We start from the raw sequence: 27,051 nt of genomic DNA on the forward strand, positions 1-27,051 counted from the left end.
CTGAACGTAATTTCTAATATGGTGGTAAAATGTGCATATCCACACCACCAATCACAAGTACAGTGATATTTCCCTTTTGTGCCAACATATGCTTTAGAACCATCATCTAGTTACAAAAGTTTTTTGTTGCCCCCAAAAAAGACCTTGCCCCTGCCTGCCCAGTGAATAATTTTGGAATTAATAGCCCCCCAAAAGATACAGAGAAATAGAATTAGTCTATATAATATTGAATGTTCCAATGACTAATATCCAAAAATTGATACAATTGGAAACATGCGGCTGAGTGATAGGCAGCAAGACAGATTATGGCAGAGGGATAGGCATGAGATAGTTGTGATAGCCGTCATTCTGCACTTAGGTAGTTGAAATGGACATCTTCCGGCGGATACAGGCATTCAGCCAGAGGACGCATAGACATGTGACGGTTCATAGAAGCATGCCGCAAAGGCAGTAGTTGAGGACATTTGCCGGATGTAGGTGTACAGCGGAGGCACAGTCATGTGGTAGTTGAAATGGATGATGGCCGGATGTAGGCATGCAGCAGAGGCAGCAGTTGAGGTGGACTATTGCCGGATGTAGGTGTACAGCGGAGGCACTCATGTGGTAGTTAAAATGGACGCCTGCCGGATGTGGGCATGCAGCGGAAGCAGGCATGCAGCTGAGGCATAGGAGTGTGGTAGTTGAAACGGACTTTTTCCGGATGTCAGTGGGAGGTGGAGGGATAGGTGTGATGAGACTTAGGTGTGATACGTGTGATGAGGCAAAGATAGACAGGGGGCAGAGGCAATAGGCGTGCGTCGAGAAGACAAAATCACGAGCCATAAGTGCGTGGAAGGATCTTCAGTGCAAGGGGCGGGACTTAAGTCACGAGACTTAAGGCACAGCGTGTCTGAGGAGCGCACCCCGCCATCTTTGAGCTGCGAGCGTCTGGGCGGACGCAATCATGTCGGATTCTGAGGCGAGTCCAGAGATACTTGAGGAGGTCTTTGAGGATGTAGTTGACGAATTCAAGGCCAGGCCCGATGAGATGACAGTGCAGGTGTTGCGAGACATGGCCAACCGCCTGCGTATTCATTTCATCAAAACTACATGTGCTTCAAGCTCTGGGTAAGGCCCCACCATGCTGTTTTTTGGGCCAAGTAGAAATGAGTCTGAGATGAAGAGAATGGCGTGGAGGGTAGTCACCGGGATGGGCCACTGAGGTGCAGTTGTTATTTGTTGGGGTCCGGCGAGGTGCCGGTTCTGTCCCTCTTCCGTCAAGGCGCCATTTTTATCCAGCGAGGTCCGGCGAGGTGCCGTTTTTAGCCCTCAGGAGTCCGTCAAGGCGCCATTTCTATCTGTCGGGGTCCGGTGAGGTGCTGTTTCTGTCCCTCGGGGTCTGTCAAGGTGCCGTTTCTGCTCCTTGGGGTCTGTCGAGATGCCGTTTCTGTCCCTCAGAGTGTGTGGAGACGCCATTTCTATCCATCCGGGTCCGGCAAGGCGCAGTTGGGGTCCGTGGAGGTGCCTTTTTTTTGTCCCTTGGGGTCCGCCGAGGCACTGTTTTTATCCAGGATCCATTGAGATGCCATTACTAAAATCCATGGAAGTCCAGCTTCGACCACCGGTCACCAACCAGCAAGGCATCGTTTGTAACCAGTGCATCCGATGGTCTGCGTACCTTAGTACCTGCCTCTGGCCACGTCACAAGCAGAGTTGTGGAGGCAACAGGGTCTCATCCAATTTTAAAGAATAAATTAAAAACTAAAAAAACTTTTTTAATGATAAATCTATATTGCAACAATTTATTGCCATTTGTCTTTGCAGGATTGCAGGAGGTGAAGTTTATTAAGCCATTCTTAAATTATATATATTTAAGTGTATTTGTTTCCCAGTTATCACACCAATAAAGGTATGTACAATAAAAAAAAAAAAAAAAAAAATCTGCCGAGTGCCGGTGGCTCATCCTAACTACTCAGGAGGCTGAGATCTGAGGATCACGGTTCAAAGCCAGCCTGAGCAGGAAAGTCTGTGAGACTCTTCTTTCCAATAAAACCACTAGAAAACTGGAGCTCTGTGGCTCAAGCGGTACAGCGCTTGCCTTGAGCTGAAGAGCTGAGTGACAGCGCCCAAGCTCAGAGTTCAAGCCCCACGACCGACACACACACACACACAAAACATCTTAGGTGGATGGAGACAGTTGGCATTTTGGCTCCAGCACAGAGCAGTTTTGCTTGTGTGAGGAGTTGTAAAGGCCAGTGGATGAGTGAGTTTAACATTTTGTTGAGCAGAGTGCTGGTGGCTCACACATATAGTCTCAGCTATTCAGGAGACTGAGTTTCGAGGATCACTGTTCAAAGCCAGCCCAGGCAGGAAAGTCCATGAGACTCTTATTTCCAATAAACCACCAGAAAACTGGAAGTGGAGCTGTTGCTCAAGTGGTAGAGTGCTAGCCTTGAGCAAAGAAAGCAAATGTAGCCAGGAGCTCATGACATACCTGCAGTCCTTCCTATTTAGGAGGCTGAGATCTGTGGAGGTTTGAAGCTAGCCTGGGCAGACAAATTCAAGACTCATCTCTAACCAACAAAAAGCTGGAACTGGAGGTGTAGCTCAAGTAGTAGAGTACCATCCTTGAGTGAAAAAGCTAAGCAAGAGCACAAAGTTGCTCTGAGTTCAAGTCCCCTAGTACCACACACACACAAATAAATGTAAACTTCTTGGTTGGCACTTGTTTTGCTGATTTGCATAAGTTTTGTGCTTTTGTTTTCATCTGTTTCTAATTTTTGTAACTTTTTTGACCCTTTGGTTGTGTAAGAATAACTAGTTTTTGTTAGGTTTTTCTAGCTTCTTATATGTTCTAGATATTAATTCTCTGATAGATACTTTACATTTTCTGTAAATACTTTTTTACTCTGTCCTGGGCCCTCCCCTTCATTTAATTAAGAACTGACTAGATTTGCACACATGCTACTTCATATAGGCTACTTTCTAAGAATGAAAGATTTCTGTCATTCAACATTCATTTCCTAAATTGGTTTCATTTTACGTGGAAGAATGGGATATACATGTTATTTCTGATTAAATGAGGAATCTGTAGTTTACTTATGTTAAAGTACCAGAAATAAAAATCATACAAGTGAAAGAATGCTCAAGTCAGCATCAAAAGATGAGCTTTGCCCCAAGAGCATGGTGCCTCTCTGATACAAGGGAGCATCTGCGTACATCCAGCAGGAAAGATTGTGATATTTCTGAGTTTTGAATTGACCTTCAGAAATGTAAGCTTCAGAGGCAGTGGCTCTTCAGCCCTCACACTTGGCTTGATTCTTCCAGTATGGTAAAAATGACATCGTTGTATCTGGTCTGAGGAGACCAGAGGTAGCACTTGTACACTGTGTCCCTTGGAATTCAATTGCTTGTGGAAAAATAACCTGTGCCATGTCTTCTTTTTAGCCACCCCACATCATGTAGCAGTGCTGCTGAGATCATGTCTGTGCTGTTCTTCCACACAATGAGATATAAACAAACAGATCCAGAGAACCCAAACAATGACCGGTTCATCCTTTCAAAGGTACATTAACAGGGGAACGTTGACTCTGCTCATTGTCTCACCCAGGGTTTTAGTTTATCAACTCTTTCTTTTTCTCCAGCTAAGCCAGTGTGGAAAACCACCAGAAGGCCTTTTTGAGAATTTTTTTTGTTGGTTCTGGGACTTGAACTCAGTGCCTGGACACACTGTCCTTGAAGCTGTTTGCACTCAAGGCTAGCACTCTAGTACTTGAGCCACAGCACCACTTCTGGTTTTTGAGTGGTTAATTGGAGATAAGAGTCTCATGGGGACTTTTCTGCTCAGGCTGGCTTTGAACCATGATCCTCATATCTCAGCCTCCTGGGTATCTAGGACTAGGCATGAGCCACTGGTGCCCAGCTTGTGTGCACTTCTTGAAGTACACTTCATACTGGAATGAGGATAACTGCTATCTGGAAGAGATGTCTACCTTTTGTGGGTTCCTATAGCACCCCATATGTACCTTTATTCTAGTCCTCAGCTCCTCTGAATTATTACATAAGAATTCTTGAAGAAAAAGGAACCTAGGGGCTGGGAAGGTGGCTCAGTGGTAGAGCGCTTGCCTTGCATGCATGAGGCCCTGGGTTCGATTCCTCAGCACCACATAAGCAAAAAGAAAAAAGCCGGAAGTGGCGCTGTGGCTCAAGTGGTAGAGCACTAGCCTTGAGCTGAATTGCTGAGGGACAGCGCCCAGGCCCAGAGTTCACGCCCCACGACCGGACCCAAAAATAAAAAATAAAGAAAAAGGAACCCATTTTAGGGGCACTTGTGTCATGCCAGGCAACCTCCTGACACATATTTTGCAGAGGCTCCTGTCTCAATAGTACCCCAAAATAAAGTCTTGAGAAAGGAAGCTCACCTTCCTCACTCTTCTCAAACAGGAGGAAGTAGATTTTGTCTGAGTACCAAGCCCAGTTTCAACATTGGCTTTAGAGAAATGACATTTTAGGACCTCAGCTCCAAAGGCATGCAAGGCAATGAGGAACCAGAGCTTATTACAGGACCAAGGTAGGAGTCATAGAGAAGAAGACGAAACCAGGGATCTAATCAGAAGAAACTTCAGTTTTGCTAGAGAAACAAAACTGAAAGGGAGGCTCTCCAGGTACAGAGCATGTAGAGAATATCATAGAAGTTCTGAAGAGTCCAGGAAGGAAGAAGGGAGAGAGATCTAAGAATAACTGCCATTAATTTGTCTGCAGTAGTGGTGAATATGCACTGGTCCTTGCTTGACTGAGTCTTATTAACAGAGGAAGGAACATGCAAGAAACAAACCAAGAAATAAACACATAGCATATCTATTGGGGCTGAGCATTATGCAGCCATGTAATTTGGTGGGATTTGAAAACACCAGGTGAAAGAGAGAATGGTCCACAAAGACCTTGATGCTGATACTTAGGCAGCAATTTGGAAGGGATGAGAGTAAGCTGTGCTACTGTGTATATGTAAGCTCTTACGTAGAAGGAGCTACAAACACTAAGGCCCTGAGGCAAGCATATACCCATTATATTCAATGGGCAACAATAAAGCCAGGGTGAACCAGGCATGGTGGTATGTGCCTGTAATGCTAGCACTCCAAGGTAGCATATTAGAGGAGTTCAAGACCCACATACTAAGACTTCCAACTCAAAAATAAAAATTAAGGGGCTGAGAAGGTGGCTCAGTGGTAGAGTGCTTGCCTTGCATGCATGAGGCCCTGGGTTCGATTCCTCAGCACCACATAAGCAGGGAAAAAAAAAGCCGGAAGTGGTGCTATGGCTCAAGTGGTAGAGTGCTAGCCATGAGCCGAAGAGCTGAGGGACAGCGCCCAGGCCCAGAGTTCAGACCCCACGACCGGACCCAAAAATAAATAAATAATAAAAATTTTAAAAAGCCAGACGCAAGTGGATCATAACCCTAGCTACTCAGAAGGCTGAGATCTAAGGATCACAGTTCGAAGCCAGCTGGAACAGGAAAATCCATTAAACTTATCTCCAATAACCAACAAAAAGACAGACGTGGAACTGTGGCATAAGTGGTAGAGGGCTAGTTTTGAGCCCAGAAGCTCAGAGACAACACCTAGGCCCTGAGTTCAAGCCCTAAGACTAGCACAAATAAAGTGACTACAGCATTCAGAGTATTGGGAGGACAGGTAGAAAATCATGGAGGTTGGAGTGTCTAGACTCTCACAACTTGAGCTGTGTTGCAGGCTATTGCAAGACCTTAGACAGCAGAGATATGCTGAGCTGGCTTACATTTTAACAGACCCCCTCTGGTGGCTAAGTTGAGAATGGCTTCAGGGTGGTCCGGATGGCCAGGGAGAAGGCCATGCAATGACAGATGAGGGCCAAACTAAGATGGTGACAATACAAGCTATTTTTTTTTTTTTTTTGGTCCAGTCGTGGGGCCTGAACTCTGGGCCTGGGCGCTGTCCCTCAGCTCTTCAGCTCAAGACTAGCACTCTACCACTTGAGCCACAGCGCCACTTCCGGCTTTTTTCTTTTTGCTTATGTGGTGCTGAGGAATGGAACCCAGGGCCTCAGGCATGCAAAGCAAGCGCTCTACCACTGAGCCACCTTCCCAGCCCCGATAGAAGCTATTTTTAACAAAATCAGTGTTCTGGAAAGCTCAAGAGCAGGGTATCTCCCACCTGAACATTTCGACAGGCTTTGTCTCTCATGAAGGGCTGCATTGTCATCATAGGGGGACATACTAATGAAATATTAGCAAAAGGAAGACAGAATGAGGCAAGAAAGTGATTTGTTTCTATTATCAACACTTCTGGACCACTCAGTTGACCAGAGTTTCACAACCCAAGAACCTCACAAACTTGTGTTTCTAGTTTCTGTTTGAGAACATAGGTTCTCCAAAAGATTCAAAATCAGGTTTTCACATGGCTGGGGGAAAGTCTTTTTTAAAATGCTTACATTTTCTGCTTTCACTTAGGTTCCCTCCTCTGTGCCTAGAAAGTTCCAGTTACCTTCACCACATTGAATTCTGGTTTCCTTTGGTCACCCTTGTTTCCAACCCATGCTAAACCTACAGTCAAGTTATGATGCTGATGTAGGACTTGTGCTTCATGTGAATAAGGAAAAGAGAAATTTACCAAGTGGGGTGGAAGGAGCCTTTAAAATGGGACACTACCACTTATTCTGCGTGCATAGGATAAGATAGGAACAGCCTGCTCTCAGCACCCGAAATCTGCCTGAGACTGATGTCCTGAAGCTGCTTGTTGTTAGTTCATTGGGTCCTCTCTTTTACAGAGGCTGTCATTTATTGATATGGCAATCGGATGGCTTGGGCAAGGACTGGGAGCTGCATGCGGGATGGCATATACTGGCAAGTACTTTGACCGGGCCAGGTAAGACATTGGGATCTATTCCATTGTCCTAACCTACACTTTGACTTTACTAGCCTTAGTTTGAAAAAAGTGATGATTTTGAAAATTCAGGTTACCAAGCATTGAAGCCATAAAGAAATCACATTTTTGGAAATTTTTAGCATCTCTGATTAGGGTCTAAGTAGTGACTGTTGTATAAAAAAAAACAGTCTATTAGCGCACGCACACACACACACACACACACACACACACACACACACACACACACACACACACACACACACACACACACACACAGTGTATTATAATGCTATTTTGTTCTTTCTTCTTTTTCTTGGCTTATTTTTTGTAAGAGCAACAGCTTCCTGCTGGGTGCTGGTGGCTCATACCTGTAATCTTACTTAGAAGATTGAGATCTGAAGATTGAGATTCAAAGCCAACCAGGGCAGAAAAGTCTATGAGACTTTTTATCTCCAGTTAACCAGTAAAAAGTAGGAGGTGGAGGCTCAAGTGGTAGAGTGCCAACCTTGAAAGAAAGAGCCAAGGGAAAGTGCAAGGCCCTGAGTTCAAGCCCCAGTACTGGTACAAGAGAGAGACAGAGAGATAAACAGCTTCCTGATTTCCATCCTTGTTGAACAGCACTATAGAATAAACACATTCATGTGTTTACCTTTGCATTGGAGGCCTCTACACCAACATCTTTTTCTGGGCTGGTTCCTCCTTTCAAAAGACAAGAAGACCGGTCTTTCTCTGGTGGGTCCTGTACTCAACTGCTGGTAGTGTGGAAACATGACCACAATGAGTTGAGACTCACAAGTCCTTGCTACCCTCTGCTGCTTGTGGCAGACCTGAGTCCAGAGCCCCTAGGTTCAGTTTCTCCAGGATAGGTGCTTCTCTCCTGGGGTTTCACGACAGCTGTTACCTCCTTGAAGTGGAGAAGACCCCTAAAGGACCAGTCCCTTGGGCAACCATCATGCTCTATTTTCCACAGATCTGATGAAAAATTTCACTTAATTCTTTACCTGTCTTAGTTCTAATTCTGGGCTTAACAGATTTTTCAACTTTCAGCATTTGATAAGATCTGGAATATGTTTTGTTGGTATAAATGATTTATGTTGTCTATGCTGCAGAGGAGCTTATCATTTACAACAGAACATATGCTTTTGATGTAGAATGTTTTGGGGGTTTTTTTTGCTAGGTAGAATTGTAAATAAATTGTAATATCAGAAATAAGTGGCAGTGCTTAAAAATGGAATTTACAAAGAAAATGTATATGTGATAGTTGTTTGTAGATATTTCAGGTAGCTGCTTCTTTCCCATTCCCATCTTAATTGCTGATTGGAAGTAGCAGGAGTTGAAAATAGTCTTACAGCTAGAATGAGAAGGCTAGCCAAAGGTGAAGCCCTTGACATGAGGCCCGAACTCTCCTACCCACTTACCAGGGCTTGAACTCAGGGCCTCATATACTGTTAGTTTGGTTTCTCGCTCACCACTGGTGCTCTACCACTTGAGTTCCCATACTTCCACTCAGGCATTTTTGCTACTTAATTAGACTTTTCTGCCTGAGCTGACTTTGAAGTGCGATCGTCAGCTCTCAGCCTCTTGAGTAGCTAGGATTAACAGGCATAAGCCATGGGCTCCCAGCTTCATGATGTCCAAGCTTTTATATGCTCGTTTCCTTGGCTGATGAGTTTGAGCAGGGTTGCTGAGGAAAATAATCTTGGAACCAATGTGATTTTTTTTGTTCATTCTCTGAGATGCATTTGTGTGGCACAATTGAGTCTCAGGAAGATCTTAACCCTTTCTTATTCCAGCTACCGAGTGTTCTGCCTTCTGGGAGACGGCGAGGCCTCAGAAGGCTCTGTCTGGGAGGCATTGGCCTTTGCTGCCTACCACAGTCTGGATAATCTCGTATTGATCTTTGATGTGAACCGCCTGGGACATGGTGGAACCTTGCCTGTTGAGCACTGTATAGAGGCCTATCAGAAGCGCTGCAAAGCTTTTGGGTAATGGTGTCTTCTCGCTTGATGTTATTTGTGTCCCATCCATCTTCTTCCTTATAACCTTGTCCTCCTTGTTGATAGGTGGAATACTTACGTGGTGGATGGCCGTGACGTGGAGGCACTATGTCAGGTATTCTGGCAGGCAACTCAGGTGAAGGGCAAGCCCACTGCTGTGGTTGCCAAGACCTTCAAGGGCCGGGGCATGCCAAGTAAGTGTTTCCTTTCTGCTTGTGAGTATTTAAAATATTGGACTGCACAGAAGAAGAGGCAGTGAAGCTTTGATCCAGCAAATGGCTTCTTGACGTGAACATTGGTAAAGCTTGTAACACATGATAGGGGCTCCTTTCTTGCCCTCACTAAATAACAAAAGGAGGGGAATGTCAAACTTCAGCAGGTGGGCAGTGATTTTATACCTATGTGAGGGAGTCACTAGGAGAACAGTTTTGTCTGAGAGCTGCCAGGGGATGAACTCTATTAGTACAGTCAGGAAACATGCTGTATATATGAGCAGGGTACTCATGAATACACACTTGCCTTGAGATCTAGAGCATCTGGTAGAAGAAATGAGACTAGTAAAGTATTGCATCAAGAAGTGGCAGCTGGGGAAGGAAGCAATTCCAAAGGATTAGCTCCTTGCACATGTCAAGGATATCAACTGAAATCATTCATTTCAGTTTATTATTTATAGCAATTATAGTAACTAAAGATAGGATTCCTGTTTTTTTTAAACAATTTAGACAGTTTAGAATAAAACTGTTATATGCCTCTTCCCCAAGATACTGTCCTTGCCACTACCTCTCACACATAGATCTCCCATGCATATCCAGTCCTAGTGTATCTCAGATGCACTCTTTTCCTCCCCATCTCTACTTCCATGACTGTCACCAGGACCTCATCATCCTCCATGAATTGCAGCAGCTTTCCCTCCAAAGCAGTGTCCACACTACTACCACAGTGGGCTTTCTACAACATACCTGATCATTCACTTCCCTCCCTCCCCCAACCTTTAGAGATTCTCCATCTTTCCTCAGACAAAACTTCAAGCTAAAACTCCAGTCTCCATAGTTTGTCTCTCCAGCCTTTCCTCCCTCACTATTCCCTGCCCATTCACTCGCAAGCAAGCCAGCTGCCCATTAGAAGCCACAAGCCCTTTGTTCAAACTGTTCTTCCTCTTTCCCTCCTCTACTTTTCCGTTCCTTCCTTTCTCTTCCTGTGTTTTTCCCCTTCTCTTTCCCATTTCTTCCTTGGAAAGTGCTCTACATCTTGAGCCATACCTCCAGCTCCTTTTGCTTTACTTACTTTTTGGACAAGGTCTTAATATCTTTGCCTAGGGCTGGCCTCAGACTATGATTCTCCTACCTATGCCTCCCATACACCTAGGATTACAGGTATGTGCCACCACTGCACAGCTTGTTCGTTGAGAAAGGGTTCTCTCTAACCTTTTACATGGGATGACCTTGAACCTAGATCCTTCCCACGTCAGCCTCCTGAGTAGTGAGGATTATAGCCAAACCTGTTGTGACTACAATACCATCCCAGGAACTCAATCAAATTATTAATCCTGTGAATTCTAGACTGACATCCTTTCCAACAGGATGTCTTTCAGATGATCTACTAAGTACTCAAATACTTGAAATGAATGGTTTTTGTTTGTTACAGATGTTGAGGATGCAGAAAGCTGGTATGGAAAACCAATGCCAAAAGAAAGAGCAGATGCAATTATTAAGTTAATTGAGAGCCAGATACAGACCAACAGGAATCTTGTACCAGAACTCCCTATTGAGGACTCAAGGAAAATCTGCTTTATAGATACAAAAATGACCTCTCCACCTGTTTACAAAATTGGTGACAAGGTAGGCAAAAATGTGTATAATTTTAAGATACATACATATACATTGAACTGCTTTGTTTGCTGATTTCCTTCCCTCTTAATACATAGTAGTCTTCATTTATCCATATCTCTAAGGATAAGATAATTACTAGTGTGACATCTAGCTTAACAATTATAAGCAGTAAAGAACAGTTCATCATCTTTCATTAGCTCTAATATTTATTCTTTCTGGTTTTTTTGTGGGGGACAGAGTCTCACTGTATAAGTCAGACTGGCCTAGAACTTAAGGCGCTGCCTTAGCCTCCCAAGTTCTGGATTTATAGGTGTGTGTTTGTTTTGTGCTGGTACTGAGGCTTGAACTCAGCATCTGGGCTCTGTCCCTCCCGCTTTTTACTCAAGGTTAAGCTTCTACCACTTACTTGAGCACAGCTCCACTTCTGGTTTTTTGATGACTAATTGGAGATAAAGGTGTCATAGACTTTACTTCCACGCTGGCTTTGAACCATGATCCTCAGATCTCAGCCTCCTGAGTAGGATTATGGGCATAAGACACCAGTGCCCAGCAGATAATTTAATTCTTTGCTTTCACTCTTGCTTAGGTCAGGATTTTTACTGATCAGTTGCTACTTTTTAGCACCTATGGTTTTGTTTAGTCTTGTGCTTTTGCTTGGCTGTCTACCACTTGAGCTACTCATCTAGTTCTAGTTTTGCTGGTTAATTAAAGATAAGAGTCTTGGATCTACCCAGGCTTGCTTTGAACTCTAATCCTCATATCTCAGATTTAGGATTATAGGTGAGAGTCACTGGTGCCTGGTGGAACTGTTTCTTGCTTCCTAACTTTGGTTTGCGGCTTAGTAGTACAATGTACATGAAACTCCCACCATTATGTGCCTAGGGCTAAGAATGATGAACTAGGTGGTCTGATCTTTTGAACTTACTCTCTGGAATATACAGGGAAGCAGACCAATTTATTAAAACCTTAATTCTTCAAAATATTTGAAATCTTGCTGTTGTATTGTGGAGTGAGGGGTAACAAGTATGAACTAAAAGAATACAATTCAAGTAAAAGTTGGGCACTACATTAGCCGTGTGAGAAATGGATCATCTTCAAGCCAAATATGTGTTTAAGATTAGCTTACAAGGGCTAGGAAGGTGGCTCAGTGGTAGAGTGCTTGCCCTGCATGCATGAGGCCGTGGGTTCTATTCCTTAGCACCACATAAGCAGAAAAAGCTGGAAGTGGCACTGTGGCTCAAGTGGTAGAGTGCTAGCCTTGAGCTGAAGTGCTAAGGGACAGTGCCCAGGCCCAGAGTTAAGGCCCCACAACCAACAACAACAACAAAAAAAGATTAGCTAATAATCTATGTTAATAATGTAAAATGATGATGAATCACAAATCTTCATTAATATAAATAACAATTATATAAGACAGAGGCTTCTTTCTAGGTGCTTTCCGAGAAACTTAATTGTCTGGCTTTCTTCTAGATGTCTACCAGGAAAGCGTGTGGTTTGGCTCTGGCTAAGTTGGGCCGTGAAAACGACAGAGTCATTGTGCTTGATGGTGACACCAAGAACTCTACCTTCTCTGAGTTATTCAAGAAAGAACATCCTGAGAGGTTCATTGAGTGTTTTATTGCTGAGCAAAACATGGTGAGTGTGCTGTATCTCAGATCTTCTCAGTTGACCATCATTTGTCCACTGGATATGGAAGACCCACTCTACGTACAATTTTTCTATTTTAAAATCTAAGAAACCCTTCCAGAGAAACGAGACAAACGTACAGGCAAAGTCAGAGAAATGTGGCTTCCAAGTCTGCTAGAAAGATTGTGATTGGGGGCTGGGAAGTTGGCTCAGTGGTAGAGCACTTGCCTTGCATGCCTGAGGCCCTGGGTTCGATTCCTCAGCATCACATAAGCAAAAAAAAAAAAAGAAAAAAGCCGGAAGTGGTGCTATGGCTCAAGTGGTAGAGCACTAGCCTTGAGCTGAAAAGCTGAGGGACAGCGCCCAGGCCCAGAGTTCAGGCCCCACGACCGGACCCCCCCCCAAAAAAAAAGAAAGGCTGTGATTGACTGCCCCACCCATGGACACCTGTCTGAGTAGTTGGAAGGCACCAAGCCAAGGGCTCTAGACCTGAAGCATCCTGGGCTTGCCAGTTGCTCTTTGTGTCATGTCCAGCTCATAACTAGGCAGTCCTATTACAGGCCACTTTGAGATAAATATTGATAAAGAGCTACTAGAAATGTGGTTTCTGTTTTCCCACTGGAACACAGGTTCTGAAAAATACATACAAATGTTACTTAACTGTAGCCTCAAGAATGCTAGTAGCTTAGAACTAACATGTTTGGGTAAAGATGTTCTGTTTCTCTGTGCCCCATGCTCTCCCATGTACATTTACCACCCTCAAGAGAGAAAGGAGTGGGCAGGGAAGGTGGCTCAGTGGTAGAGCACTTGCCTTGCATGCATGAGGCCCTAGGTTCGATTCCTCAGCACCACATAAGCAGAAAAAGCCAGAAGTAGCACTATGCCTCAAGTGGTAGAGTGCTAGCTAAAGAGCTGAGGGACAGTGCCCAGGCCCAGAGTTCAGGCCCCACGAGGGACAGAGAGAGATGGAGAGGGAGAGAGGGAGAGGGAGGACTTAACAAAATCATATATCAGCATAGAGGAAGACACTCATCTCCTGGCTTTATCACAGAGACCAAAAACAGCCCTCAATAACTTAATGATTTTCTTCTAGCTAGAAAACTATAGGCTAATAGATCTCATGTGAATACCATGAATGATTGGTTATTAGTAGTATTTACATCTTAGAAATATAGTTGGCAGCATTTAAAAGTGAGGTTCTTATATAAAATCCAAATTTCTAGAGTCTCTTAAAAATGGGAAGATTTGTCAATAACCTGGCATTTCCTTCAGAAAGCTTATTGGCTTGATTGATTCCTGCATTCATCAACCACATACTTGGTGCCTGTTGGTGTGTTCTAACAATCAGAAGAAAACCAATAGAGCAGAGGCTAGTATTTAGTGTCATACTTGCAAGAGGTGGTAACAGTAAGAGTGTGATTATGGGTGATTAAGGACAGCCTCTTTGGAGGGGACATTCAAGCTGAGAGTCTGGTGGCAGATGTGTAGGAAATGGTTTTTCCAGCAGAGGGCCTTGCTAGCTGTGAAGCGAAAGCCTGGGATGTTTAGGGAGCAGAAAGAAGGCCAGAGTTCCCAAGGCCTGGTGACCACAGAAGGAAATTGGCTCAGGAAGGCCTCCAAGGGTCCAAATCATAGGGTTCTTACCACTCATGTAAAGCATCCCTGGTTCTCTTGAAGACTGATAGGAAAGCACAGAAGGGCTTTGAGCAGAAAAGGGACATGGTATGTTCTCAAGATACTGCAATGTGAAAGATTTGTAGAGTCAAAGGGCAAGGGAAAATGCTGGTCCTTGGCCGTAATAACTGTGTGGCCATGTTGGAGAGAAGCATATTCATGAGTGCCCTGGCAGGAAACGAGCAGCATGCCAGAGGGCAGAGAATCTAGTTGGTTAGCTAAGCATCTAAGGGTGCCTAAGTGGTGCTTCAATACCTCTTAAGATGGTTAAACCAGGAGAGGAGAGTTGGGTACCACAAGAAGCTCAGAAGCTCTGCTTGACTATCTTCAAATGTGTTTGCTCTCTGAATTACTGGAAGTATCTTGCTAAGCTGCATTTCCCTTTGCCAAGTTTTCAGGTTAACATCTACATATTTTAATTTTCCAGAATAGGACTCACAGTGTAACCAGGCTAGCCTCAAACTCTTAGGCTCCAGTGATCATCCAGTTTCAACCTCTAGTGTAGCTGAAACTACAGGGACACATTACTGTATGCAGCCTACTATAAATGTTTTTAGTCAGAAATTTAAGTCATTACAAAGGATGCCTGATAAAAGTTTTCTGGGTTTTCTTTTTCACTTTAATCGTGTACTCAAGGATCTTGACTATGAAACCATCCATAGTCACATAACTGTTAGAAAGTCCTGTTTACTCTTGGAGATGTTAATATCTTAGTTTGTTGCCTACTGGGGTATGAACCTGAGTTCAGGGAAGGTAATGACTAGGGATATAAAATGGGTTTCACTGCCAGGCGCCGGTGGCTCACGCCTGTAATCCTAGCTACTCAGGAGGCTGAGATCTGAGAATCGCGGTTCAAAGCCAGCCCAGGCAGGAAAGACCGTGAGACTCCTATCTCCAATAAACCAGTAGAAAACCGGAAGTGGCGCTGTAGCTCAAGTGGTAGAGCGCTCGCCTTGAGCTGAAGAGCTGAGGGACAGCGCCCAGGCCCAGAGTTCAAGCCCCATGACCGACAACAAAAAAAAAAAAATGGGTTTTACTAGAGTACATCTTTGAGTCAGATGCAGCCTCACAGAGCCAGAGAGCCAATGAAAAGTAAGCCCAGAGCGTGGAGCACTCCCTCTAGTTTTCCATCTCATCAGCAAGAGGTATATGAGCAAGCACATCCAGTGAGGGAACAGGACATCACATTGTGGTCCTATTGTAACATCACAGAAACAGAACAGAATGTGCCTTGAGAAAGTGGGGATGGCTTGTGCCAGATGCTGCTGAGAAGGCACGTGAGATGCTATCCAAGATCAAGAGGCCTTGGATTTGGCAACTTCAAAGTCATTCATGGGAATGACAGCCTAGGTGAAGTAGGCTGTAGAGATTCCAAATGACAAAGTAGGACAATGACTAGCCACTTTCCTGGGAAGTTTTCTGTGAAGGAAAATATATATGTAGCATAGTTTCTAGAAAGAACAAGACAGAATGGGACATTGATGATGCAAGGTACTGGCCCAGTTGAGTGGTTATAGGATAATTCAAGAGAAAAGAAGAAACTGATTCGGTGTGGAGGACATTATTACTTGATTGATGAAGAAATCAGTGAGAACAAGGATCAAAGCTAGGTACCAATGGCTCACACCTATAATCCTAGCTACTTAGGAGGCTGAGATCTGAAGTTTGCTGTTCAAAGCCAGCCTGGGCAGGAAAGTCTGTGAGACACTAATCTCCATCACCAAAAAGCTGGAAGTAGAGCTGCGGCCCATGTGGTAAAGTTGCTAGCCTTAAGCCAAAAAAAAAAAAAAAAAAACAGGGACAGTGCCTGGGCCCTGAGTTCAGGCACACACACACACACACACACACACACACACACTAAGATTGAAAAAGACCAGTGAGAAGTTCCTCTTCAAGGAGGGTCCATGACACAGGAGGATGGAGAATGAGGCAGAGACATGAAGTAAAGGCACTATCTGAGCAGGGACAGAGGCATATTATATACAGGAGCAGCCCAGTTGCATGTAGAGTAGGGATTAGCATGGGGACTATTGTCTAAAGTGGAAGAACAGAGGGGAAAAGGTCAAAGGGTGTTCTGATTCATTTTTCTTTGCATTGCAGGTGAACGTGGCATTGGGCTGTGCCATCCGTAATCGGACCATTCCCTTTGCTAACAACTTTGCTGTCTTTTGGACCCGAGCATATGATCAGATCCGCAAGGGAGCTATGTCTCACATCAACCTCAATCTTATTGGATCCCACTGTGGGGTGTACACTGGTATGAGTTCTGAGTGCCATCACCATTTCTCTTCTGCTGAGAAAGATCTGTTTACCTGTTTCTTAAATTTTGACTATTTGGACTTCTTTTTTAAAAAGCTATATTAGGTTTTAAATATTTCAGATACTCTGGGAAGGGGCTAGGAAGGTGGCTCAGTGGTAGAGCGCTTGCCTTGCATGCCTGAGGCCCTTAGGTTCAGATACTCTGGGAAATCTTTGGAGCAAATCTCCTGGTGTTACTGTAAAGTGCTCACTCTCAGCCATTGAGAAATAATTATCTGTCTTTGAGGCCTCTTCTGAGTCTTGCCATATAATAACATGAATAGAGACAGCACAAAATCCAAGAATTCTTTTCTGCCTTCTGCATGGTCACACTGCAATAAGCAGCATGGGCAGAGGGATTCTGAGGTGCTGGACACCCACTGAGGTGGACAGGGCCCAAGGTACCTGGCCATGATAACTTTGTACAATGGCACCCTAAAGAAAATTGCACAGAGAAATAGACAGATAGAAAGGTCACTCCAGGCACAAAAGCTTGAGGACTAATAGGGCACAACTGGAGTCAAGAAAGCTTAAGAAGTTGGAATAGAGTGGGAGTTAGCAGTAGGTTGAGAAACCAATTTGAGGGAGAGGAGTAAACAGAATGTAAGGATTCAAGCTGTGTGAAAATCAGAAAGCAAGTATCTAGACGTTTCTTACAGGAGATGGCAGGAACTGTGTATGTGACTAGCAAAAGAAATTACATAGGAAGGATGAATCAGCTGCCGTGCCTCCAGTAGGTCCAGTCATCTAAGTAAATTGGATGGCTTACTTTTACTGTGAGAATGTTACTGGTACACATTTTGGAGCCATCTGAGAGATCCATGAGAGAATTAGACAATAAGAAGGTTCTTGGTGGGCTGGGAAGTTGGCTCAGTGGTAGAGTGCTTGCCTTACATGCATGAGGCCCTGGGTTCGATTCCTCAACACCACATAAGCAGAAAAAAGCCAGAAGTGGCACTGTGGCTCAAGTGTTAGAGTGCTAGCCTTGAGGTGAAGATCTGAGGGACAGCGCCCAGGCCCAGAGTTCAGGCCCACAGCTCGACCCCCCCCCCCCAAAAAAAAGAAGCTTCTGGGTGAAATTGTGGCACAAGTGGTGAGTGAGTGGAGGAAGAGCAGTCATGACAACTGAGGCACAGCAGCACTGCTAAGTTGGCAGGGCAAGGGGCTGGAAAAGGGAACCCAGAGTCTCGCCCTGAGGCTGGGTTCAATGTAAGTTTGAAAATCAAGTCAGCTAAAGGGACAAATGGCTATAAAGTCCAGAAGAGCTGATTTCTGAGGTTAGAGGATTACCCTACCAATGGCAGTGTTCTTCATAGCTAAGAAAAGCTAGGCTACCCATCTTTTTCTGAGGTTAGAGGATTACCCTACCAATAGCAGTGTTCTCCATGGCTAGGAAAAGGTAGGCTGCCCATCTTTATATTACAGTTTCTTTTTCCAACATGTTTCTAGCCAAAAATGGATTCCAAGTACAACCAGACACCCTTAGTTATAACCGCACCCTATGGTGTTCAAAAGCTTATGTTAAACAAATTGAAAAACTCAGAAATGAAGACACTTCAGTGAGGCAAAACACATTGTTTTGAAGAACAAGTAGAATAGAGGGGAAGGACAAAGCCTTCCTAAGGAGAAGACATAGCCAGAGACTTGGTAGGCTATGGGTTACTAATGCTCAGAGAAGAAAGCATCCTGTCAGCTTGGGCAGTAGTATCTAGTGACCCAGAAACCAAGATTGGTTTAGTGATCTGTGAGGTCATTTAGAATCCTAACCCAAGGTGTTTCAGTGAAATCTGAAGGGGTGCAGACATGTAAACTTCAGTGTAAAATATAATGAATTAGAGCAATTGATGGGCCAAATTTTAGGTCTCTGCCAATTTGGAGTTGCTTTCTCAAAAGCAGTTGGTCCAGGCACCAGTGTCTCTTACATGTAATCCTATCTACTTAGGAGGCTGAAATCTGAGGACTGAAGTTCAAAGCCATCCCTGACAAGAAAGTCCATGAGACTCTTGTCTGCAATTAACCACCAAAAAGCTGAAAGTGATGCTGTGGCTCAAGTGGCAGAGTACTAGCCCTGAGCACAGAAGCTCAAGGACAGCACTCAGTCCCTGAGTTTAAGCCCCACAACTAGCACCAAAAAAAATATTGAGGCAGCAGGAAGAGGATTTAGTTTGTGGTAATGGAGTTTGAATGTAAGTCTTCACACTTGCTAGACAGGAACTGTCCCTATGCTCACATTTTTATTGGGCTATGGCTTTCTCTCAGGTGAAGATAGCCCCTCCCAGATGGCCCTGGAGGACCTGGCCATGTTCCGAGCAATTCCCAAGTGTACTATTTTCTATCCAAGTGATGCAGTCTCCACAGAGCATGCTGTTTATTTGGCAGCCAATATCAAGGTATGTTTAAAGGGACACTGGTTCTGCTGCAAGTTTCAAACTGATTATATTTTCCCATTTTTTGGAATAAGTTGTAGAAAATGTGGTAGCAGTAGTCTTTTTAAAATCATAACCTGGGGGCTGGGATGTAGCTCAGTGGCAAAGCGCTTGCCTAGCAAATACAATGTCCTGGGTTCGATCCTCAGTACCATAAAAGAAAAGACAAAAAAAAAAAGAATTAAAAAAAATAAAATAAAATCATAACCTTGGGCTGGGAAGGTGGCTCAGTGGTAGAGCACTTGCCTTGCATGCCTGAGGCCCTGAGTTCAATTCCTCAGCACCATATAAGAAAAAAGAAAAAAGCTGGAAGTGGCGCTGTGGCTCAAGTAGTAGAGGGCTAGCCTTGAGCTGAAGAGCTGAGGGACAGCGCCCAGGCCCAGAGTTCAGGCCCCACGACCGGACCCAAAAAATAAAATCATAACCTTTATGTTGTAAACTCAGAAGACAGGAAGAATCTTTGTGTTAAGAGCCTGAAATATTTAATAAATGTAACTCAAATCTCAAAAAAAATCATAACCTTTACAAGAACAGGTGATTATGCATGTGAATGCATTCATGTTGTAAAATATTCAAATGATACAGGATACTGAACCAATACTTTATGCTTATATCAATCAGGGCTCAGGGCAAGAAACCAGGAGCACCATAGGTATTCTAATTGAAAAAAGGTTTAATGAAGTATTAATTACAAAATCACAGAAGAGGGCTCCAGAAGGAATTCTAAACTATAATGTCACCCACAAGTAGTGCTGCCACTTCTGAGTCCACCACCAGATCTATGGGATTTGAGACAGACCCCAGTTGCTGTAGCCAGGGTTAAGCTCTATTGTTTCTACTGCCTTTTGAGAATTCCAGAAAGCTAAAGAGCAAATCCTGGGATCCCCAGCTCTGTTTGAAATAGCTCAGCACACTGGGTACCAGTGGCTCATGCATATAATCCTAGCTACTCAGGTAGCTGAGATTGAGAATCCCAGTTCTGAACCAGCTTGGGCAGAAAAGTTCATAATCTCTTAGCTCCAGTTAAGTAGCAAAAAGCTGGAAATGGACCTGGCTCAAGTGGTAGAGGGAGGGGCAGCCTTGAGTAAAAATGCTAAAAGATAACTTCCACGTTCTAAGTTCAAACTCCAGTACCAGAAAGGAAAAAAAAAAAAAAACAACTGAAGGCTTGGGGACAAGTGGCTCAAACCTGCAATTCAAACTACTTGGGAAGCAGAGAGCTAAAGGATCGAAGTTCCTGGTCAGCCTAAGCAAAAAGTTCATGAAGCCCCACCCCCACCCCCATCTCAAACAATAAAGCTGGGTGTTTTGGTTGTATGTCTCATCTCAACTAAACAGGAGACATAAATAGGATGATCTTGGTCCTGTTAGAAAAGTAACAAAAGCTAAATAAGGCTGTAGGCTGTGGACATGGCTCAAGTGGTAGAGCACCTACCTACTAAACTCACGGCCCTGAGTTCTCAGAAGAGTGATTGTGGCTTTGGACTCATCTATTTCCTCTAACATCAGATAGAGTGAAATTCCTGTCTACCCCTAGCCACAAGAAATCTAGGGAATGTAATATTTACCTTTCTAATCTCTGACCACTAAATGCCCTACTACCCCTAGTCCTGTGCTTTACCCATGGTCACTGCAACAAGTAACCCGGGAATACTCAGGACAAATCATGCAGGTCCTTTTCTAAGCATTTGCAACTGATATGTGTAGACAGACATTTTTGTGTGTGTGTTTGTTTTGGTGCTAGGGGTCAAATATAGGGCCTTGAGCATACTAGGTAATCATTCTGCCACAGAGCCACACTTTCAGCCTCTATTTATCATATCTTGGAGTTATTTGTTTTTGCTATTTCATACATACAATACTATCAGGGATCAATTCTGAAGGTTTTTTTCATTATTTCATACGTGCTATCAAATTCCATTCCTAGAAAGTTCAAAAGAAGGAAAAAAGTGGAGGTTTCTTTATAGAGTAAAGAGAATCACTGGGAAGAAACACAAAGGAATTCTAAGCTGTATAGACCTGATAGGTGGTGGTTACACAGCAGGTACTACCATTAGGATCTGAGCATTTTCCTGTAGCTGAGTCATGCCTGAATGCATGAAAAGAGGCAATGTTTCCTAATTGATATTTTAATTTACAATGCACCATTGACATATATATGTAATTTAGCAAGTATTAGACATTTGAGTATTTATGCTCCTGAATGTTTGTGCATATTGGTAATAAAACTGTATTTTTTCCTGCTTGGCTCAAGTGGCTCGCGCCTGTAATCCTAGCTCCTCAGGAGGCTAAGAGCTGAGGATCATGGGTCAAAGCCAAGACTGGACAAGGAGGTCTATGAGACTCTTATTCCAATTAACTACCAAAAAAACAAAAACATTCCAGAAATGAATCTGTGGCTCAGAGTGGTAGAGTGTTAACCTTCAGCATAAAAAAAGCTTAGGGAAGCCGGGCACTGGTGGCTCACACCTGTAATCCTAGCTACTCAGGAGGCTGAGATCTGAGGATCGCAGTTCAAAGCCAGCCCGGGCAGGAGAGACCATGAGACTCCTATCTCCAATAAACCACCAGAAAACCGGAAGTGGTGCTGTAGCTCAAGTGGTAGAGTGCTCGCCTTGAGCTGAAGAGCTGAGGGACAGTGCCCAGGCCCAGAGTTCAAGCCCCACAACCGACCAAAAAAAAAAGCTTAGGGACAGTTCCCAAGTCTTGAGTTCCAAGCCTCAGGACTGGCACAAAAAGTAGATCCTTCTTATTTAGTATAGAGGTAGTTATTTTATATTCAGATGTAGATCTTTCTAAGGATGAAACATTATAGGTTGTATTGGAGAAAAATTAATTTTTAACGTTGTGTTCTGGGACTTGTAGTCAAAATGAGTCATTGCTCCTTCCCTGGGTTTATGTGCTAGGAAGACAAAAGGTCAGCAAGTATTTGGAAAGTTTCCTAGGTCAGTTAATGAGACTGTGGAAAACTTAAGGGCATCCACCAGGGTCCTGCTTGGGGTCCTACCCAATAGCACATTCAGAAGTGTACCCACTTTCCTGGTGGTTATATGCAGATGATTTCTCCCTTACTTCAAAATGTATGCTTTATTCTTAGTATGAAGAACTGCTGATTCCATTTTCTTTTTTTTTCTTTTGTGCCAGTCCTGGTGGTTGACTCAGGACCTAGATGTTTTCCCTTTGTTTGTTCATTTTGGGGGGGGGGGGGGGTTGTCATGGCTAACACTCCACGCTTGAGCCTCAGCTCCATTTTTGGCTTTTGCTGGTTAATTGGAGATAAGAGTCTCATGGACTTTATTGCCCAGTCTGGCTTTGAACCATGATCCTCAGATCTCAGCCTCCTGAGTAGCTAGGATTACAGGCATGAGCCACAAGCACATAGACTGTTTCCACTTCTTGATATTTTTTTAGTTGGAAATTTATAGTTAGATTTTCTAAACTATAGTTTGGTTTATATCCTAGGGATTATGCTTCATCCGGGCTAGCTATGCAGAAACTGCAGTAATATACCCACCACTAGAAAACTTTCATATTGGACAGGCCAAGGTAAGGGCTTAAGTATCCATTCATGTGAAAAGAACTATTTAAAACCTCTTGTCAAGGAAGTGTACTCATTACCTCACTCATGTAACTGTAACCCTCTGTACAGTATCTTTACAATAAAAAATAAAAACCTCTTGTCAGCTGGGCGCTGGTGGCTCACGCCTGTAATCCTAGCTACTCAGGAGGCTGAGATCTGAGGATCACAGTTCAAAGCCAGCCTGGGCAGGAAAGTCTGTGAAACTATTTATCTCCAATAAACCACTCGAAAACTGGAAGTGGCGCTGTGGCTCAAGCAGTAGAGTGCTTGCCTTGAGCTGAAGAGTGCAGGGACAGCACCCAGGCCCAGAGTTCAAGCCCCACGACCGACCAAAAAAAAAAACCTCTTGTCATACTTTCTTTGCTCTTGTCTTTAAAAAATCAATTGGCAGCCGGGCGCCAGTGGCTCACGCATGTAATCCTAGCTACTCAGGAGGCTGAGATCTGAGAATTGCGGTTCAAAGCCAGCCCGGGCAGGAAAGACCGTGAGACTCCTATCTCCAATAAACCACTAGAAAACCAGAAGTGGCGCTGTAGCTCAAGTGGTAGAGCGCTCGCCTTGAGCTGAAGAGCTGAAGGACAGTGCCCAGGCCCAGAGTTCAAGCCCCATGACCGACAAAAAAAAAAAAAAATCAATTGGCAGGGGGCTGGGAAGGTGGCTCAGTGGCAGAGCGCTTGCCTTGCATGCATGAGACCCTGGGTTCGATTCCTCAGCACCACATAAGCAAAAAGAAAAAAGCCGGAAGTGGCGCTGTGGCTCAAGTGGTAGAACGCTAGCCTTGAGCTGAAGAGCTGAGGGACAGCGCCCAGGCCCAGAGTTCAGGCCCCACGACCGGACCCCCAAAAAAAAAAATCAATTGGCAGGCTGGAAAGGTGGCTCAGTGGTAGAGTGCTTGCCTTGCATGCATGAGGCCCTCGGTTCAATTCCTCAGCACCACATAAGCAGAAAAAGCCGGAAGTGGTGCTGTGACTCAAGTGGTAGTGTGCTAACCTTGAGCTGAACAGCTGAGGGATAGTGCCCAGGCCCAGAGTTCAGGCCCCACAACTCACACACACAAATTGTCACCTTAGAAAGGAACATTCTAACAATATCTGATTAACCTTGCTCCTTTCCAAATGGGGAGTTTCACTATGTAGTCTGTACCCTCTTGCCTCAGCTTCCAAGTACAAGGATTATAGGCATGCACCACCAATCCAAACCTAGTTTTTGTTGAAGTCTTAAAAATAACATGTTTGAAGGCCTCCTGGCTGTTCCTTATTGCAATCTCAAGCTAAGCAAAACATTAGAAACCATAGATGAGCACTAGTGGCTCACACCTATAACCCTAGCTACTCAGGAGGCTAAGATCTGAGGATTGAAGTTTAAATCCAGCCAGAACAGGAAAGCCTTAAGAGACTCTTATCTCCAATTAACCACCCAAAAAGGACAGAAGTGGAGCTGTGGCACAAGTGGTGGAGCACTATCCTTGAGCAAAATAGCTCAGGGACAGCGCCCAAGCCCTAGATTCAAGCCCCAGGACCAGTGTGAGCACACGCGTGCTTGCGCTCCTTCCCTCCCTCCCTCCCTCCCCCCACTTTCTCTCATACACACACACACACACATACACACACAGCAGAAACCAATTCAGAATGAATAACAGATTTATCTACTAGGTTTAGATTTTATAGACCTAAGACCAGCATGCACAAGGCCCATCATGTATTTACACATATATGTGTGAAAGTTGGCATTAAGGCACTCCCTATCTATGGTTTTCTCACAAAAGCAGAAGGAAGCTAAGATTATCAGCCCCAGTTGTGAATGAAGATCAGATTTACTTAAGGCTTCACGCTGATGAGCAACAAGAGTATCTATGGTGTTCTCACAAAAGCAGAAGGAAGCTAAGATTATCAGTCCTGGTTGTGAATGAAGATCAGATTTACTTACGGCTTCATGCTGCTGAGCAACAAGAGTAGGGTTGAGGCCCACACATTGAGCCTAGTCCTTGTAGGCCTGTTTTTATCTCTTACTCTGTCAGAGCCACATGTGGGGAAAATCAGAAAAGTCTATGTAGCAGGTTAGTGATTATACTCACCACCTAGAGAAAGGGATTTATGGACTTTTTTGACATACACCCTCCTTCCTTTTTGCTAGGCATATATGTACAGTTTGCACAATTGAGACCATACATTGTAAAAGAGCATTAATGTCCTCCTTTATCTACTTTAAAATGTTGTTCATAGCCAGGTTCATGCCTGTAATTCTAGCTAATCAGGAGGCTGAGATCTGAGCATCACGGTTTGAAGCCAGCCTGGGCAGGAAAGTCTGTGAGACTCTTATCACCAATAAACTATTCCGAAAAAGCTGGAATTGCTGCTGTGGCCCAAGTGGTAGAGTGCTTGCCTTGAGCACAGAGAGGCTCATGGACAGAGTACAGGCCCTGAATTCAAGCCCCAGGACTGGCAAAAAGAATGTGTTTTAATACTCACTAATCATGGGAGATACAGACACTCTGCAAAGGGCAGCAGATAACATTCAACTTGATTATGAAAGGAGTTTGTAGAACATTATTTACAGTGCTGAGGAACAAACCCAGGGACTTGTGTATATGAGGCAGGCACTATGCCACCTGGTTTTGCATACACTGTGTCTCACTGTATAGTCCAGGCTGGCTTCAGTATCATTGTCTTCTTGTCTCTGCCTCTCAAGTGCTAGAGATTACAGGGATGTGCCCCTAGGCCTGACAAGTTACTTTCTTCATGTATTATATAGGAAAGTAACCATTTTGCACTATAAATTAAGAGAGGAAGATGAATTTATTAAGTAAATATAAAACAGGGCTTAGCAAAAAAAAAGTTGTATCCTGGCCTTTAAGTGCATCTAATTCAGTGTCTTCATGGATGAATTATTAGCAAATGAAATTGGTACTGTTTGGGAGTTGTGGAGTATAGAGTGCCCTCCACTTGGAGATGTGCTTTGTACATAGTAACCACAGCATTTTGTTTTGTTGGCACTATACTAGGTTGTTCGCCAGAGTACCAATGACAAGGTCGTAGTTATTGCAGCTGGAGTTTGTCTGCATGAAGCCTTACTGGCTGCTACTGAGCTCGCTGAAGAAGGTCAGTTGATTGTGAACATTGAAGTTCAAGCAGGGAAGAATTTAAATTTTTATCCCTCTGTATACTTGCTCTAAGTCTGCTTCTAATGCCAAGCTGGTATTGGTATTTTCTAGATATTTATGTCCGTGTCATTGACTTATTTACCATCAAACCCCTGGACTCTGGCACCATCCTTATCAATGCAAAGGCCACAGGTGGCCGAATCATCACAGTAGAGGATCATTACCCAGAAGGTATGTAGGGATGTTGGGAGTGGTTTTCAAAGTTCATTTTGATGGGAATCACTTGTGTATTCCTTGATCGGAAATATGCCATGCTACTGTTTATCATCGCCAGCTTGCCACTCACACAGTGTACCTTTTACTGTCCTTTGCTAGCAAATCAATGTAGGGGGTGTCTTCCATCCATCCACACTGGATCTGTGCCCATATGCACTAGCATGTCCCCAGCACAGTGTCCACCCAGGTGGGTCAGTGGCAGCATAGAAGTGGCTTAGGCAGTGCATTTCATGTAGGGGTCATTACAAGCTTTACAGCTTCTTTTGAGCTTTGAACAACTACTAGTTTATTATTCCCCTCACCTAAACATAGTTAACTCCGTGCCAGCAAAGGCCACAGCTATTTCAGAGAAAGAGTGCTTGTCAGGGAGAGAGGGCTTGGGCTATGTTTGGACCTTGGAAGGTTAGGTGGAGTTGACAATGTAACATGATGAGGAACTTTCTATTCTCACGGCAGAGGCTCTAAGAACATATCCTGGTGGAGGTTTCTCTGGAAAGACTCCCAGGACTTGGCACATAGTTGCCCTTCAGGCTAAAGTTTATTACATGCTGCAGGTTCCACCAGGGCCAGAGCCTCTGGGTAGAGAGATTGCCCTGAGACCGCATAAGAGGCCTAAAGAACACTTCCCATATGGGCCACTTCTGCCTAGATCAAAGATGGGGGAGCCTTTTCTCTATCAAGGTTATTTGAATATTTAGACCATCATTTGCTGGAAATACAAAATGACCAGAGCGGGCAGCCAATGAAAAGCATACATGTCCATCCTGTCATGTACTGAATGGTTTCCAGAGCCTGCACTGGATATGCAGTACCTCATGTTTTTGTTGGAAGCCTACTCACATTCAGCCAGGCATATACCCAGATTCCCAACTTCTGACAGCAAAGTGGGAGCTTGTCATAGTCTTTATTGCACAAACACTCCAGGCACAGGGACTTAACCAGGGAAAGCGCCACAGCATTGCAGGGCATCTGTGTCATTCAAGTGCCAACCTTTTAAGCTAGCAGCCTCAGGACTGCTGGTCATGTTCTTTTGACAGTTCATCTGTTAGTAGTGACTTTTCAGGTCCCTGACAGCTTTGAGAATTTCCACTCCATGGACACCCAGATCCCATGGGACCCAAGTTGATAGTGACCCTGCTATAGGCAGGGGTGGGAGCAATTCAGAGCAAAGACTAACATCTCTTGCTTCCTCAGGTGGCATTGGGGAAGCTGTCTGCGCCGCTGTCTCCATGGAGAAAGACATCCTGGTCCATCAAATGGCTGTATCACAAATGCCTCAGAGCAGGAGAACCGATGAACCGCTGGATATGTTTGGAATTAGTGCCAGCCACATCATGGTGGCCGTGAAATGCATTTTAGTGTACTAA

The 27,051-nt window shown here is 44.2% G+C and overlaps 1 protein-coding gene across 1 annotated transcript; it reads left to right on the forward strand.

The window, feature by feature from the left end:
- The first annotated feature begins 943 nt into the window (after nt 1-943).
- Tktl1 (transketolase like 1) lies at nt 944-27,051 on the forward strand. Its single transcript, XM_042667512.1, has 14 exons — nt 944-982; nt 1,013-1,107; nt 3,427-3,544; nt 6,781-6,878; nt 8,672-8,863; nt 8,942-9,069; nt 10,520-10,713; nt 12,175-12,339; nt 16,105-16,261; nt 18,562-18,692; nt 22,191-22,274; nt 25,310-25,406; nt 25,520-25,639; nt 26,879-27,051. The coding sequence occupies exons 1-14, from the start codon at nt 944-946 to the stop codon at nt 27,049-27,051; spliced, it is 1,791 nt and encodes a 596-aa protein (XP_042523446.1).

The sequence above is a fragment of the Dipodomys spectabilis genome, unplaced genomic scaffold, assembly GCF_019054845.1.
Source record: "Dipodomys spectabilis isolate Male_0828 unplaced genomic scaffold, ASM1905484v1 ptg000411l, whole genome shotgun sequence".
Classification (NCBI taxonomy): domain Eukaryota; kingdom Metazoa; phylum Chordata; class Mammalia; order Rodentia; family Heteromyidae; genus Dipodomys; species Dipodomys spectabilis.

What these genes read in the sequence shown, in the direction of transcription:
- Tktl1 (XM_042667512.1), top strand. Translation starts at nt 944, where the DNA reads ATGTCGGATTCTGAGGCGAGTCCAGAGATACTTGAGGAG. An exon ending in ACCGGTTCATCCTTTCAAAG is followed by an intron (nt 3,545 to 6,780) that starts GTACATTAACAG and finishes TCTCTTTTACAG; the next exon opens with AGGCTGTCATTTATTGATAT. An exon ending in CAAGGGCCGGGGCATGCCAA is followed by an intron (nt 9,070 to 10,519) that starts GTAAGTGTTTCC and finishes TGTTTGTTACAG; the next exon opens with ATGTTGAGGATGCAGAAAGC.